This window comes from Fundulus heteroclitus, chromosome 10, assembly GCF_011125445.2.
Source record: "Fundulus heteroclitus isolate FHET01 chromosome 10, MU-UCD_Fhet_4.1, whole genome shotgun sequence".
Taxonomy (NCBI): Eukaryota; Metazoa; Chordata; class Actinopteri; order Cyprinodontiformes; family Fundulidae; genus Fundulus; species Fundulus heteroclitus.
The window spans coordinates 28,536,395-28,553,488 of record NC_046370.1 but is presented as its reverse complement, the minus strand read 5'-3'; the positions used below and the strand labels follow the sequence as shown (position 1 = coordinate 28,553,488).

Sequence of the window (17,094 nt, the reverse complement as noted above, 5' to 3'; positions counted from 1 at the left end):
TTTAGTATTGTTTCTTCTAAAAAAAAAAAGAAGTTGATTTTAGCCCTTTACCCCGATGTGCTATTCTTACCTCTTTTGTGAGACTCTTGTTTTACATTTCCATCTTAATTAGTTACAGTCTTACATTAAACTTGACCTAAACCTACTTTGCATATCATTGAATGCCATAAAATCCCAAGAACTCTAAAATGCATTCATATTACCGATGAAGTGAGTATGAAGGGGCACTGCATCCATCCAACTACATGATGTCTTGGTAATTAATAGAAAAATGTATGAATCCAAAAATTGTAAAAAAAAAAAAAAAAACAACTGGAACTTTATTCTGAAGCTGAAGACGTTTTGCTTTCCATCCAGGATGCTTACTCATTTCAAAATGTCTGGAGTAGTGTGGAGTTCTAAGCTTTATAGCTCTGCTGGCCTCATTAAAGCTGAGGTTCACATGAAGATTCACCTGAAATTGTTCACCCCTCACAATGAGGAGTCATTAGGCTCTCCATTGTCTGACTGGCTCACAGGAGGAACGTTGTGGTCACATGCATAGAGGTGTGCATTGGGGTGAAACTTGGCAGGAATCAAACCTATTGCGGTGTTGTAAGTTTTTCAAAGTTGAAACCTGAGCCCTCCTCCTCTGTTTAAAATTGGTTTGAAATTGGTTGATAAACCAAGTTAAAAGCTTTCTGGATGGAAAGCTTCAGAGTAGAAGTCCAGTTGTTTAATTTTTTAACCTTTTTTGGATTGATCATGACCTGGAAGACTGAGAACCTTCACCAAAACATTTAGGCCCTGAGAGCCCAAAGTGACTTCTCTAGAAACTGCACAGCAGCTCAAGGGCATTTGGAAAGTGCTCCACCCAACAAATGTAAGTCAGACAGCAGAGAGGCACTGATCCCCTGTGGCATTATCCTTTCATTTCTCCCGAAGAACTAGGTCACAGAAGATGATGGGTGCAGTCCCGGACTTTCTGCACAAGTTTTTTTTTTTTTTTCAAATAGATATTCATGAATAACTTATTGCTCTTGCTCTGCTCTAGAGGCATCGGCGTGTTAAACACAAGGAAACCCTTGTTGACAAACCCTTTCCCACATCTCGGACATTGGATTTCATTATTCAGCACTTCGCTGGCTTTCCTGGTGGAAAAAGGCCCAATGAGTACATCTTCTGTCTGTAATGGATTCAATTATGCCTCCATTCAAATGCATTTCCCTGGTTTTGGAGTCTGTTCTTGTATTGATGTTGTAAAAGCTCAAATGCATTTGTGCATGTTGCTCTTTGCCATATGCTCTGGTGAAATGGAAAGTTCACTTCCCTGCTGCTCCTTTAATGGACTGACCGGCCATGAACTCTTGAATGTTATTTATAAAGCACATGGGAGTGACTGCATTATAGATAATTCATAGACACCCCCTTGGTGCTTAATAAGGATGTGAGATGGAAAGAAAACAGCAGCGATGGTAATCTAGTTAAAAGTATGTAAGCCTTCCAGTTTTAGAACCCTAGTCTAACACACCTGAATTGTCCCTGCTTCAGAAGGAAAGACCCTATAAGAGAAAGACATAATGACAAAAAACATAACCTCAAATTCATAGCATTTTTTTTCTCTCATCATTTATCAAGAGGCTTTTTTTTTCCTTTTTTTAATGCCTGTAGCAAAATTATTTTTTTAGATTCCACTATGTCACACACTGAAGTCCCAGCCCCCAAATTGGAATCAAAGGTCTAAATAGTAAGATACAGCCATTAAAGTCCATCTGGTTCCTGTAATTACTCTGAGCGACAAAGAGAGCCATCACTTTTCTAATAGTAGAAAAAAAACAGTCTTTGTTTAGATTGTTCTTTTTATTCTCAAATTTCTTTCAGTATTAGAATATTCCCCTTTCAGATGTTTTTTTTTTACATGTTTATGAAGTGGCTTGTGTGATGCATCGTTCAGGTTTTGTAGCCCTACACCCTCCTCCTGGTATAAATAGAGAACTAAATATCAATTACAGAAGTTGATTTATATAATGAAGAAAGCTTGTCCTGCTAAGTAGTCATAAACGTTTTCACACCTTTCCACATTACAGTCACAAACTGCCAGGTTTGCTAAACACATAGGAGTCCATGATAGTGAAGTGGAAGGAGGATATTTAAAAAAAGTTTTTATAAATACTCTAAAATGTGCGGTTTGCGTTGGGATTTATTACAACTCAACTGTTAGTTATTTGGAGTTTGTCTCTATCAGGTTTGCTCATTTAGAAACAGAATATTTTGCCCATTCTGCTTTGTAAAATGGCTCAAGCTCAATCAGATCAGATAGAGTGCCTCTGTGAACATCAGTCTTTCCCCAGATTCTCAGCTGGATTTAGATCTATGATGTGACAGGAACATTCTGACAGAGGACCATACTTGGATCTGAATCATAATGGCTGAATGTTTAGGGTTGTTTTCCTGCTGGCAGGTGAACCTCCTCCCCGGTCTCAAGTGTCTTGGAGACTTTGGCTCCTTCTGAATACCTTCAATAATAGCTCCTAGCTCCTCTTCTGTAACCTCTCACAGGATCAACAGTAAGAGCTATCATGGGGAGGAAAGGAGCTTTGGCCTGCTGTGCCGATTTCGGACAGCCTTTAACTCCGACATCATTACGTGACGGAAAGCGCACATGGATGATGCGAGTCAAATCTGGGCCTACAGGCTTCTGAAAATGAATTACGCTGGACATTTTCATTGATTTCCATGAGGGCGATGTGCTAATACGTCCTGTCATGCAAAGGATTGTGGGATACCTCAATGGTTCTTAGAACTGGCAAAGGACCTTGCGGGGTTTCTAGGCAAAACTAGCTGCGGGAAGGAGCTTACAGGCTCCTTTTCCTACCTCCTTCCTTACTGACTGCACCATTGGGACAGCACTTATCATGGCACCCGCTGATGCACTTCCACTTTGGCTAAAGAGTCCTTTCTCAATAGGGGGATTTGGTTGGAGCAACAGCTTTCCTTATTGTCCAGTACTTAGCCACAGCCATCATCTCATATGTAGTCTATGTCATTGCCAAAGAGAAATAATGGCACAGCATTATGTTGCCACTACTATGTTTGACAGTGGTGATGATGTTGTGCAATGTCATCTGCCTAATAGTTGGCAAAACTGCCAACAGGGCTTTTTAATTCTTCTAACAAAGGTTAGATTCTTGGAACGACTAGCGGATCTTGTCCGCAACTACCCATACATATATGCTGTGTCGTGTCCGGGGCACAGGGACAAACAAAAAGTTTACTTACGGAGCAAATGCAACAAAATCACATCTTGGACCATCGCCATGTTTGACAAATTATTGGCACCCAGCACTGCCACCTAGAGGAAATATTGGTTATTGCGCACCTCAACGAACGGAGGTATGAAGTAGTCAACAGATAGAACGTACGGACAGAAATACGGGCGTGTAGGCCAAACGTAGGGTATGAATGGGCCTTAAGGCTGACCTCTGGTTGGACTGCATTTCCCTTAGGGGTATCAGAATAAAAGGGGCTCAATGCCTATGTACGCTACACAAAAAATAAATGTTATCTTCCTTTCATTCTCTTCACAACTATACACTACCCTGTGTTGATCTATGACAAAAGTCTTCAAGAAAATAAACTCAATTTTGTGGTTGTGACATTTTTTTTAAAAATCATGAAGTTTCACCTGTATGGATTCTTAACGGCACTCCAACTGCATGTATTGTTTGTTTTTGTTTTCAATAAGACAAACTCACAGAACAACAGATTAACTGGAAAATGCAGCTTTACTCGGATTATACTGAACTACACTATTAGGATACCGAGGAGAAACAGTTTTACATACAGCTTGTCATTGTAGTGTTGCTGTGTTCAGCCGTTCATATTGCTGTTGGTAACGGTGTCCTGACCAGTCTCTTCGCAAAACAGGAGCATTCACCTACATGTGCCACTGGATAAATAACATCTGTATCCCATATCTGGAGTACAGCAAAAAAAAATGCAACCACTTTTATTTCCTCCGTGCACAGGCAAGGCCATCAACCCAGAAAACAAAAAGTTCTAATGGCCTTCAGAAAGATGAATTATTCATCTGGACTACAGTATATCCGGCTCGGTTTTTTGTGTTGGCAAATGTTTTATTTCCTGTCTTCAACAGCAGGGCAAACCTTGAGACTCACGATCACTGTCTAGATACATGCCAAGCATGCTGTCGTGATGAAGCATTTTAGACACCATTTGTGGCTCAATCAGCTCTACACCACAGTGCTAATGGTGGACGAGTCCTCTGATTTGCCCTGCCTGCTGGGCAACGACTTGAGATACTCCAGGTGTCTGCGGGCGTCCTCCTGATTGGCTCGAACATAGTAGACCAGGTAGGAAATGACCATGGTGAACCAGCCAAACATAACAACGAGCATGGCTACGTCTGTAGTCCTCTTCATCAACGCACATAAGTCTATTTCCGGTTCCAAAAGAAAGGCAAGTCCTTTAACTCCTATATCCTCTGGATCTGAAGTCTGGCACACAATGCCCGTCAGTGAGGCCGGCTCCAGGTCCACACGGGGCAGAGCCATCTGCAGGTTGCAGTCACAAAGCCATGGGTTGTTTGTTAAGTTGGCGCGAGCTCGAAGGCCCTCAAAGGCATCGGAGTTAAAGTTCACCAACTTGTTTGAAGACAGATCTAGGAACTGTAAAGAGGAGCCAAGCCCTCTGAATGCACCAGGTTCCAGATGGCTTATCTCATTGTGCGATAGGTCCAGTTCAACTAAGTGAGTCAAACTTGCAAAAGCATTTGACGGAACTGCAGTTATCAAATTAAAGTCAAGGTAGACATGCCGCGTGTCATTGGGGATGTCCTCTGGGATCTCTGTGAGCTGCAGATTGCTGCAACGCATCATCTTGCCTCCATTCTCGGTCTCAGAGCAGTAGCACCTCTTGGAGCAAGTGGTGGCAGCGTGATGGAAGCAGAAGGTCATCAAGACAAAGCTGTGTAGAAGCAAACACATGACCACCAAGTAACGCAGCAGCCAGACTGCAGCTAGGTGCATGGTGGGATATGGGCATGCTCCAGGGAAGACCGCAGGGGTTCAGGGCTGAAGTCCACATCAACCTCCCCAGTTGCTGTCAAACCTACAGCAGAAAAAGCAACAAAGTCAGAATGGCAGAGAGAGGACAATGCTTTAAACAAAGAAAATAAATAAAACCCTGTAAAATCCAAGTGATTAACACCATTATTTAAAGATAGTTGTCATTTTTGGTGGTTGCAACCTTTTATCTAATTGCAGTGTGGAGGCAGCAGGAACGCTGCATGCTCATTTCAACATGAATGTGGTCAGAAAAAGAGCTCTGCTTTCTGATACATATTAAAAAAAGAGAAAAGAATGGATCAAAAGCAGACTAACTCTGCACAAAAAATACAAGCACAGAAAATTCCTTGGTGTCGCTCTGCCTCTTTTATAATTGACAACCCTGCAGTGCAAGGCTATTTCAGTACCCAGACCCCAGCATTAACATAGTGATCTGATACCATGTGAAACAAAATGTTACAAGCTGAACCTGATCTAAATCTGGCCACATTTTCAGAGTAAAGCATTTTCCTCTGGGTTTATCATTAAATTGTCCTTCCATGTAATCCTTTGATTTAGTCACAGAAAGGCCCAGTTACTAAGAAGTGCAAGTAACACAAAGCTTGTCCATCTGTCCGCTAAATTACAGTTTATTTTCTGTACCTGGGCTATTGAAAATTGCAGGTCTTCCCACCCCAACACACTTCATTAATAGCTGATCAGGACTACCGCCTATCCTGTTACTAATCCTCCTAAAGAAAACTCCCTCAGTGAGTGTAGCATCACCGCTGGCCATGCAATCCTTTTGTTGAGGTAAATGCTAACATCGTAAACAGCAACTAGGCCAACAAACCCGAACAATGTGATGCCCTGTCTCTGTGCTCGGGCATAATGAAAAAAATAAGTAATTCAATCACACTTGTTAATTTCTTCTAAATGCCAATAGAATGGGCAAGATCTGCTTACCAAGATAGCAAAATGAAACAGGCCTCTGTGTACCGTGAAGTATCACATGACACATGGGGGTTGAGGACAGTGCTGCTTCTGTGCGTTTGTTGAAAAAGAGCTAACAACAATCATGTCTTGGTTTGGAAAACGACCTGCTACACGAGAAAAGTTTGATTCAGAGCGCAAATGGAGCTTCACTTTGCCTCCTTGGGTCCTGAAAGGTGTAGGGTTTTGCAAAAGTACTGATAGCCTTTCACCCTTTTTGCATAGTCACAACCACAATCTGGAATTAACTTTTTTGGGCTTTTATGATTATGATTTTAATTTAAAATGGAAGTCTTGTTTTTCCAAAGTTCTTCTTACAAATAAGATTCTTAAAAACATCATTTATGTTTCTGCTGATCGTCCCTGATTCAATGGTGTAGTGTTGTTGTCCAGCTGGAAGATGAACCTCCACGCCGGTCATCAGTCTTTTGCAAAATCTACAGGTTTTCCCTCCAGAATTATCCTGCATTTAGCTCCATCCATTTTTCATTCAGTTCCCACCAACTTCCCTGTCCCTCATGAAGAAAAGCATCCCCAAAGAATGATGCTGGCACCACTGTTTCAGTGCGAGGAGGACGGTAGGGTCAGGATGAGTTTTTACACCACACTTCAAGTTTGCCATCTATGTCACAAAGTTGAACTGAGGCGTCATCTGTCAGAGCATCATGTTTCACCTTTTTGCTGTTTCTTCTTACGTGACGTGGTAAACTACAATATTGATTTCTGATGGGTTTCTTTTTGACTTCAATCGAGGCCTTTTGCAGTGTACAACTAATAGTTGTACTGCTGACAGATTGGACCACCTGAGCTGTGGCTCTCTGTAGCTCCTCCAGAGTTACCATGGGCCTCCTGGTCGCCTAATTGGCTAATGCTCACCTTGCCCTGTCTGTCAGTTTAGGCAGTCATCTATATCTTGGCAGGTTCAAAGTTTTTGTTTTCATTGTTTTGTTTTGGGTTTTTTTTGGGGGGGGGGGGGGGGGGGGAGTTAGCAGCAGCCAGTTGTGTGTTGCGAGTTGCATTTTGATGCAACTGATTTGTAGTTAAGCAAAATTTTTCCTTTTTTGCTTATTCCGATAATTCCCACCAACAGAGATGTCCTGTCTGAACTGAAGCACACCCAGACATGACGGCTTCCTGCTGCATTTGCAGCTGGACCTTAGATCAAATGAAGTTTAAACGGAGGCTTCAGTTGATGCATGCTAAACATGGACTCAAGGGGAAATGGATTATCCCTGACACTAGTAAATGAAGAACCATTGGTTAAAGAGACAAGGAACCTAGAAGGTAGCAGATTAAGCTAAAATAAAAGCGATCACTGAAAGCACTAAAGGGTGCTCTTTTTGCTTCCAGGGAGGAAGAACCCCACCTGTGGGGCTAGATCACCAGAATAGAAAAGTTGGCTTCTGAAATGGGTGATCTGAACTGCTGAGAGTAGATCAGTTACGTACTTTTATGACCTGTGATAATTGATCACTGTGTGGCATGCTGGTCTTTCATTTGCTGACCGCATTCCCACCCTGCAAGAGTAAATCCCTACTTAAAATAGTCAAATATGCAACAAATGTGGTGTCAGTAATATAAAGGTATAGAAGTGCCTGACTGAATTCAGTTTTTACCTCTGTTCTTTGTCCACAGCATTGCATTTAACAAGGAAGATAAATATGTATTTTAAATATGAATATTATGCATTACACTATGGTGGTGTATTATATAAAATACTTTATGAATAACTCTGATATTTGTGGTTCCAATGCATGTGAAAGTGGAATGAATAATTTTGCATGGCACTGTAGCCCTACTTCTTCATCAAGGCTAAGATAAGCTACTTTCATATGTTTAACTTGATGGAAAAAAGTACACCGGCATGGTAACAGCAACTGAGCAGCAACTGAACACGTACAAAGTCTGGTACATTTACCATCAGGCCCCGACATAAGGGTGCATTTTCCCCTTCCTGTTTGCGAGACTGGTATTTCGCCAAGAGATAATTGGGGAGCAGAACAAGAGAGCTAGTGATGAAGGAGGAGGAGGCGAAAACATGTGAACAACAAGTGAAATTGGACACATGAGCACAGGCTTGTGGGAGAAAGAATGATATCAAGGGGATTTAAGGCCAGGGGTAAGATTACAGGGACAACACAGAACATAGCAAGACACTAATGAGATATCGAGGAAAAGGGCAAATGACTGCAAGACAGCCAAAAAGAAGGCAGTTGGCAAGAGAAAGAGTAAGTGGTCTAAGATAGAGGCAAGTCGCTTTGGAATGAGATCAACAAACACAAGACAGAAAGAGAGTATAAAGCAAATGAGATGCAGGGTGGGGCATCATAAACAGCAAATGCAATAAGTCAAATGGAGGCTTTGCCAGCATTTCCCAAATTTATGGACTTTTGCTGTCATTATTATTTATGCTGCTTTTAATCTACGCAGGAAATGCTACGCTCTGAAATAAATGCAGCCCTCTCGCAGCCACAGGTCAGACTCACTTCATAAATTCACTGCTGTCAGGGCCACTCTGAAAGAGCCAGTGGCACCATTTGTGTAAGGGAGCCATTATGAGGACTGAAACCCAACAATCAGAGCAAACCAAATCCAGCAAATATTTATTATGGTGCTAAAGCGGTCAGTTTTAATGTCTGGATCACTCCTCTTGATGGAACTATTCACTTTATGATTTTGAAAGGGATAAAAAGCAATAAAGGAGGTTTGGGGGATAATATCCTACTTTTGGATTTATGCAACTTGAATGTACATTCTATAGCTGATTAACTATGATGAAACAGGGTTGCCAGGGCAATGCTACAACAATTTTTGGGCTTCATGTGTATATAAACAGAGTAATACGCTCTTTTGATGAGGTTTGGCTATAATAAAAAGCAAAAGAAATATTGTCAATGTACAAGGTTAAAGGAAAAAATATTTTGCTACTGTTCAAAATAAAATAAATCAAATAATCTGAAACAGAAAATGTACTTCAAATAAGAACACAAACTCAAATACTCCAAAAATTCTGTTTCTTGTTCTAATAAATCATACGCTGGCTTTTCCTTTTTGGAATAATACCCAACAGGAATACATTTGAAGCTAAAGAACGCACACAACACCGCAATGACTCCATTACGCGTAATGATTAGTATCGCGCACACTCACGTCGTTGTTCCCGTTTCTGTTCTCTTCATGGTGTGTTTCTGAATAGGCTGAAAGTCTCCCTGCAGATCAGACGAATCGGACGGGGCTGTGTATTGCTCCGCTTCCAACAAGTCTTCCCCGCTGCTCTTTAAACTTGTGCCGAGAGCCGCTCCGGCAACCGCGACGCGCTTCTGGAAACGCTCCTGCACTCCCGAGGCTCCCTCCACTGAGCGAAGCCTCTTTGTTTCCACGCAACCATAAAACCCTGCGATGTGAGCCGACAATCCGGGGGTTATACTGTCTTTTAGGGGTTCTTAAAAACAGTGGATTAAATACCCTCGGTGAGCACAGAGAGTGTGGGCGCAAGACGCACGGTGCATTCAGAATGAGCGCACACTGAAGGGCGTGCTGGCTCTCTGCAGCTGCAGCTGAAAGAAGGGTGAGTGCAAGCACAGCAAATTCATGTAAATAGCTTTTGTAAATGTCCAGCTGAACGCATTCATTCACAAGGGTGTGCTGATTGCCGTGAGTGAAGTGGGCCTGATGTGCATCTTACATCAGGTGCCGCTAAGTGAGCGCCCCTCCCTAACGCTCACACAAGCACGGTGAAATGATCTCATGCCATGCTCACACATCATGGAGCGGTTGGGCTGGCAGCCTATACTAATCATGTTTGATCTGAAAGCTTGTTGTTTCAAACATGCCGCCTGGCTGCCAAGACTAGGAATCTTTAGTCCTCTCTCTTCCTGTCTGCTGCAAGCAGATAAGGAAGCCCAAATCAAATTCACCATAAAAAGAGAGGTATACCAGCAGAGAGAGTCAGCCGAGCAGTGAGGCCCAAGGTAATAAAGGAATTAAAATCAATGGAGTGGGATACTACACCCAGACTCTCCCTGGTGCAGTCAGAATTTTTATGATTGACTTTTGTCTTTTTCTGTGAAAAATTATATTTTACTGCCCTTTAAACAATTATGCCTCTTTAAACTATTTAAAATGGCTTGATAAAATGTAACACAGACTTTGGTTAAGCCAGATCTGTAGGCCAAGACTAGCACTAACAAACTCTGTTTTAATGGGAGCACATATTGAGAGACTGACTTACACTCCGTGTAGTTCATGTGTTTGTTGATAATGTTGATTATACAGTTATATTTAATAACTTAGAATACTATTAAAAAGTTCATTATTTCTGTAAAATCTTCAATAAGTGAAGTTATGACGATGTTCTTTTCACAGCTAATTAACCCCCAACATTAACGATTGGAATATTACATCAGACAGATGAAAAAATATTTGATTACAGAAATGTGGGCTTAAGTATGTTTAATACTTGCTTAAAAGATTTTCAAAAGGTATTTTGAATCTCATTCAACCAGCCTTATCAGAACACGTCCTAATTTATTGAATATGACTACACACATATGCTGCTTTAGATCTTTGGCCAGTTACCAAAATGTCAACGTACTCATGGACCACAAGTAGGCTACTCAAAAATTACTGGAAATTACTAGCAAAAATAATTTTACTGTGATGTATTTTTTTTTTTTTTACTTTACCTGGACAACAAAAAAACTAAATATACAACCATTCCATTAAACAAAATAGGTTGTATATTTAGTTTTTTTGTTGTCAGATTTTTCTGAAAAACCAATCTGTAAATCATTGCTTTAAAGTCCGTGACTGAAGTTTCATTAAATAGAAAACTTTTTACCAAATGACATAGTAAACTGAACTTGACAGTGTTGTTGATTGGACTGAATTGACTATTTATTCCAGTTTATATGCTGGAGCTGTTTGTTTTGTAAAGCGGTTTGAGATTAGGGGAGTTGTGGCCTAGTGGTTAGAGCAGTGTGCTTGCACTCAGAGAAGGATGCAAGTACCCGGTTTGATCCCCAGCGCCTGCACTCTGAGTCCCTGAGCAAGACTCTTAAGCCTAGATTGCTCCCCGGGCGCCGCACATGGCAGCCCACTGCTCCCCAAGGGGATGGGTTAAAAGCAGAGAACACATTTTGTTGTAATGTATGTTTCAATGACAATAAAGATGATATTACTATTACTGTGACATTTGTTGTGGATAATGCGATTTATCTCAAAGTGCACCAGTTCCTTGTAAAATCAACCATCCCACCAACCAGATGCTACCATTTCTGTATTTCACAGAGTTAAATATTGTTTAAGGTAATCTTGGCTGGTTTAGCTTGTCTGTCTGGCAGGTGTTTTTGGGTTGAAGTAAAATGAGTCCATAGATTCACAGGAGTCTATTTCACATGTTTCTGGTGCGACTCGCTTCACATCACGCTCCACTCTGTGTAAAAATAACAAATAACTACAAAAACTCTGAGAATCGCCTTTCTCTGGTCTCACACAGTTAGAACCCGTTCTCCAGTTCTCCATGTTGTAGCTGTAGTTTATTCGTTTATTTTTGATGTAGTTTCCTTAATAATCTGTATGCATCAAAATCCTTGTGATTTTATTTAACGAGTGTCCTGGTTCAGCTCCTCATGAGGTGGAGCTGCTGCATACTGACTGACTGCAGCTCTGCCTTCTTTGTTACAGAAAAGCGCGTCATGCTAAATTAGCCAAGCTAGAACGTTACTCTTTCAGTTTTAAATAAAACATAACAGTGAATCATGAGGAGATCCCTGGTTAGTCGCTGCGTTTATCATCCAAAGTACTGGAAGCGAGGGAATAAACGCTGACAGGCGACATGGCCACAGGTGGAAATAATTCATTAATTAGCTGCAGGAGCAGCAACAGACACACTTACCGAGGGAAGTTGTTGTCAGCTGTTCTATCTGCAGAACTTTCTGACCTGCTGGTTCACATAAATCCAAAGAAAATCTTTGACCATCGCTACTTTCATTCATAGCATCTGTGGTCAGTTTGAGATGTTCTTCCAAAAGTTAAAATGATTAAACACCGATAAAACACAGATGGGAGACCTCCGCATTGCAAAGATCCGCCCTACTCTCTTTCTGATTGGCTAATGTCCTGGCTCTGCCAGATTTCATCGGTTGAGCAGAGCTTCTGTTTAAAATCTTGAATAAAAAGTCTACACAGAACATTTTGCGCTCATTTTCCAAATGACGGAAATCTGTCGCAGCGACGGAGAACTTTAACCCCTGATGATATTACTCATTCAGATCAGAGTGGGGAAGAATGTATCCCCCCCAGGGATAAAACATGAATGACCAGAGGGGGGGACATCACAACCAGAGGGGGGGAAATCCCCGCCAGCAAATCGCACCCTGCGCTTATTTCACACAGAAACCCATTCATCTCTAGGAACCAAAAGCTCATTATCCCCATGTACAGTGAGATGGCTGGACATTCCCGGGTTGTTAATAAGTGCATATAATTATTTGAACAGATGGAGATGACACATTCAGGCGTCTGGAAATTGTACCCAAAGATGAACCAGACTGGTGGAGGTTCCTAATTTATTGCCAGATTTCTTTGGATTATTCCATCATGTCACAGAAGGAAGCAGTGTCTTTGAGGTGTTGCCATACATCCACAGGTGATTATTTTCATTGAACCATTTGTTTAATATTTCAAATCAAAAATATGCATGAAAGTCAAACAGCTAATAGATTTTGCCAAATTTGTTCATATGCTGATGATGTGTTGCTCTGTCTGGAAATGCAAGCTCCTCTCTCAGAGATGATAACACTAATAAATTGTAAACAATTTAGACAATCAATTAGAACAAATCAAAGGCACTTAGTGTCAAATATTCATCTCTCTAACCATTCTCTTACAGATTAAAAACAATAATTCTCCCTTTTCACCCATGGGAAGAGTGTCTGTGATTAAAATGGTCCTCCCATAGAAATATAAACTATATCTTCTCTATGATCTCAATTAAACTGCCCCAGACTCGGTTCAAAAGCTTAGAGTTTATCAATAATTGTCTTAATGGGCATCTAAAGTGCCTCAGAAAAGGTTAAAAATGTTACTGAAAGCCTCACATTTTGGAGGATTGGAACTTACATTATTTGGGACTCATTAAGTAAGCAGCATAGCTGCTTAAAAGCATCAGTACATCTCTGACAGTCTGGTGGGGACATCTCAAAAGGAATACGTCATGTCATGCAGACAAACACTCATTTGGAACAAACAAGACATCCTCAAAAATAGAAGGGCTCTGAACTTTTACACATGGAACTGTAATGATTGGAAACAGAGGACCCAGAATTCAGCCAGGCAAGATCATATAGTGTTAAGAAACAGGTCGAGGGTGAATCACTCGCATCTGAGACAGGAACCACTTCTCACAATCCGGAAACAAGCTGGGAGGGTGAGTGAAGGCTCCTGGTGGTGGGAGACGTCGCTGGTGAAGCCCAATGTGATCCACAGTCCGATCAGGAAAACTTGATGGATATTACCCCTGGGATTAGATTGGATTCCTGCCTGGGATTGGCAGGAAATTGGTGGGTGAAAAACAGGCACAGGGTCAGAACCATGACAGCAGAATCAGGCAGGATGGTCAGGGGGAATAACCAGAGTCCGAGAGCAGATCCAGGGTCAGATCCAGGTGAACAGAGATCCAGGGAAAATCCAAAGCAGAACTCGGGGGGCAGAGTCAGGGCACAGAAACAGGTCAGAGATCCAGACAGCACAACAACAATCAGCTCCAACAGGGGCTTGGCAGGCTCAGGGAATCAGAAGGCAGAAACAGGTTAGGCAAGCAGGATTCAGGAACGCTGGATTAAACTCACCAGTGGCTTGTAATAATCTGGCACTGGTGACTGGTCTGAGAGCTGGTTAAGTAGTCAGAGGTGCAGGTGGATCTGGTAAAGGCTGATGAGAACGGGGCAGAGCTACACAGGTGTGTCAAATGGTGAATCAGACTAGCACTAGTGCCAAGATCATGACAGAAACAGTAAGGGAATAAATCGTTTAGAGGACATATTTATGGGAAAGATTTCATACTCTTTAATGTTTTTGAAGATTCATATGGCATTAACAAAAATACATTATCTGAATATCACCAACTAAAGTCCATTTTATTCCAAATTTAAGATTAAAGAAATAAACACAGAAATTCCTCTAGTAATACGCTTCCTTAAATGTCAACTCTGAAAGTTACTCTTCAAAACTTTCAGAAGTAGATTTAACAATCTCACTTCCTATCAGTAAATGGGTCGATGATTTATCTACCGGTAAAGATCATAACTATTTGAGTGAAATATTTAGAATGACCCCCCCCCCCCCCAAAAAAAAAAAAACAACCTGCCAATGCATAAGGAAACCCTTCATAGAGTTCACTCAACAAGACAAATAATCTTCCAGAAGGGGTTTTCACTTACTAACACACATCGAAACTGTATGGGACATTTACCAGATAGCTATCTAAATGCTCTCTGGCTCTGTCTGCATGTCTATGGCATCTGGGCAAAAGAATATGAAGACCTGTCCACATTCCTAGAGTACACAGTCTCTATCTGTCCCTCACGTTGCCTTCTTCTTGACATCACAAAAATGGATCTGGAAAACAAATCTTGCAATTGTAACCAATGCACTAAACAGCATCCTAAAGAACTGGAAGAATAAAAATAGTTTAAATAAAATGTATTAAAACATTCTCTATCAAATTATTTTCCATGGAGAAAAAATTCAAAAATACTTTATTCATCTAAAAACAAAATGATCCCTTATGAAAAACCAGCAAAAGGAATTGTAAGCAATTTTGTCTCCAATAGTTACATGCATCTCCAAGTGATGTAGGGGGTATGGGCATTGCCAACTTGGCTTCGGGGGCCAGTAGTGTCAGTATGGAGATGCTGACACTGGGTCTGTGCTGTCCCTAAGAGGAATGGGCATTTGACTGCTGCCCTGGGATGGTGGTGGGTCTGGCATGGGTGTAGGTGGTATGGTAGGATTGCTGCTGCTGCCAGCAGCACTGTGGTGGGGTTGAGCCCTAGGTTGCTATGCCCTTTAGCCTGGCCTCCTGACTGGCCTGGCTGCAAATCCTGACTGGTGTGGACAAGTTTGGACCCGGGTACTTTGGAACCTGCTCAGTCTCCTGTTGGGGTGGTTACCTGTGCGCTGGATGGGAGGTGCCACCACAGTGTACCTGGCCCAGTGGGTCAGCCAGATGCCGAGGTGGCTGGGGCTTGGTGGGCTCGACATATGGGGGTATAAATGGGATAGAAGGGGGGCTGGGAGATTTAGCATTTGGGCGGACCTGTCAGGCCTGAGTGGTGCCTGCGGTCCTGGCTGGTGTGGTGAATCTCTGAGTCTGAGGCTGCAGGTGTGGGCTTTCTTTGCTTGGCTGGTCCATGCCCTCTCAGACTGTGCCTACTCAGGGGACACTGCTTCCTAGTGTTTTTGGTAATCTCTTGAGGGTCCCTGGCCTTGGACAGTAATGTATTGGTCCTGGCACTGGCGGGAGAAGAGGAACCCAATTGGGTAGCAGGACCCAGGTGAAATAATGCCAGCCCCCATCTCTTCCTCCCTAACATATGCAACTCCACACATCAGCAGGGTCTTGTGTGGGATGACGGACTTACAGGACTGGGGGTGGCACCATGTAGTGCCCCACATAGTCTTAGTGTATTTAAGCTTTTGATATCGAAGAAACTTATAGAAAATTCTGCATACAACAGTCTCTTTATTCATTCTGGCATTTGACAAATAAAATATAATTTTAGTAAACCTAACTTACCTAAAACATTAACGGTTTCGCCTGATTTAGTTTCATACAGTGAGAAAAAAGGTTATGTATCTTTTCTATACAGCCTATACTGAGGATGTGTGTGTGTACATGTGAATTACATAAAAGACAACGCTATTCTTGCTAAACCTTTTAAGGTACGTTGTCTATCTGGCTACCTTCATCAATTAAAAGAGGATCAGATATCTGCAAAAGCACTTGATGGGGAAACGGTGGAAAATAGGATTACTTTCCTCATGGAGAAGAGAGCACTGGCAGTCAGTCCATCACAGCTTTATTAAATTACTTGAAATGCTCCAAAATGGATGGCTGCTTTGGGCTTCCTTTGCGTTCAAAACTGAGCATTACTCTTTTTAGAAGATCCAACATCATAATATTTTCCTCCAGTTTGTTAAATGTCTCAAAGCAGATTTGAGCATCCTTTGATACCTTTGCATGTGGCTGAGTGAGAGTTTTGTTATGAAAAAAAGCTGCTGCAAGAAATATTCAAAAATGTCACCGCTGTGTGCCCTGAGCTGCAGTTCAACAAAAAGACTCACGGTAATGAGATCTCAGCCTTTCGTTCTCTTTTTTATTCTGCTTTTTATCAAGTTCGTTCACACAAACCTGCACGCCTTTAGCTTCTTGCAGACCATAGAGCAAATGCCTAGGCGCACATTAACACAACCGACCGCACACAAGTCATCCCAGAGTGAGATCAAAGTCCTGCCTTGTCTTTGTGAATGCATTAACCTGCTTTATTTTTTTATTTTTTGCCTGTCTTGATGCTTTTAATCAAAGGCTCTAAGAGCAGTGTGTTAAAATGATTTCCCTGCTATTGCAAGTAACAGTTGGGCACCTGAGCTTGCCTGTGAAGAGTCCTAGCTTTGAAGTTTGCTCCCATTGACATTAAAGGAAAATAATTGAAACCCAACACATAAGTGTTTTATATATTCAAAGCTATAGATAGCTAAACACTAAAAGCCTCAAGCCTTAGAGTGCTTTATTTTCTGATAAATCACATTATTACGTTTATCCTCCATTGAAATGCTCCATGTGACTGTTTTCAATGCAAAATGCTTTGAAGGTGTTTCCAAAAGAGAAAAAAATAAAGCTAATGAAATTTTCATGAAGCCTTTATGCTCATTTACAGGTTCCTAATCTTTTTTCTGTTGACATCTTTGCTTGCTCTAATGTTCTGAAAACATTAACACCCAACAAACTGTTGTAGCACCTCTTCTGGTTGTCTATCTAAAGGGGTTTTGGGAC

General features: G+C 41.6%; 1 protein-coding gene across 2 annotated transcripts; it reads right to left on the bottom strand.

Annotated features, from left to right (window-relative positions):
• Positions 1-3,745: 3,745 nt before the first annotated feature.
• lrrc3ca (leucine rich repeat containing 3Ca) lies at positions 3,746-11,975 on the bottom strand. 2 transcript variants are annotated; one of them, XM_036142450.1, is made up of 2 exons: positions 11,935-11,975; positions 3,746-5,109 (listed from the first exon to the last, which is right to left on the bottom strand). In XM_036142450.1, exon 2 carries the CDS (start codon positions 5,025-5,027, stop codon positions 4,233-4,235), a length of 795 nt encoding a protein of 264 aa, XP_035998343.1. In that variant the 5' UTR covers positions 5,028-5,109; positions 11,935-11,975; the 3' UTR covers positions 3,746-4,232. The 2 variants fall into 2 exon arrangements, with proteins under 2 accessions (XP_035998343.1, XP_012710910.2); XM_012855456.3 differs by lacking the exon at positions 11,935-11,975 and adding an exon at positions 9,189-9,709.
• Positions 11,976-17,094: the final 5,119 nt, after the last annotated feature.

What these genes read in the sequence shown, in the direction of transcription:
- lrrc3ca (XM_036142450.1), bottom strand. Translation starts at nt 5,027, where the DNA reads ATGCACCTAGCTGCAGTCTGGCTGCTGCGTTACTTGGTGGTCATGTGT.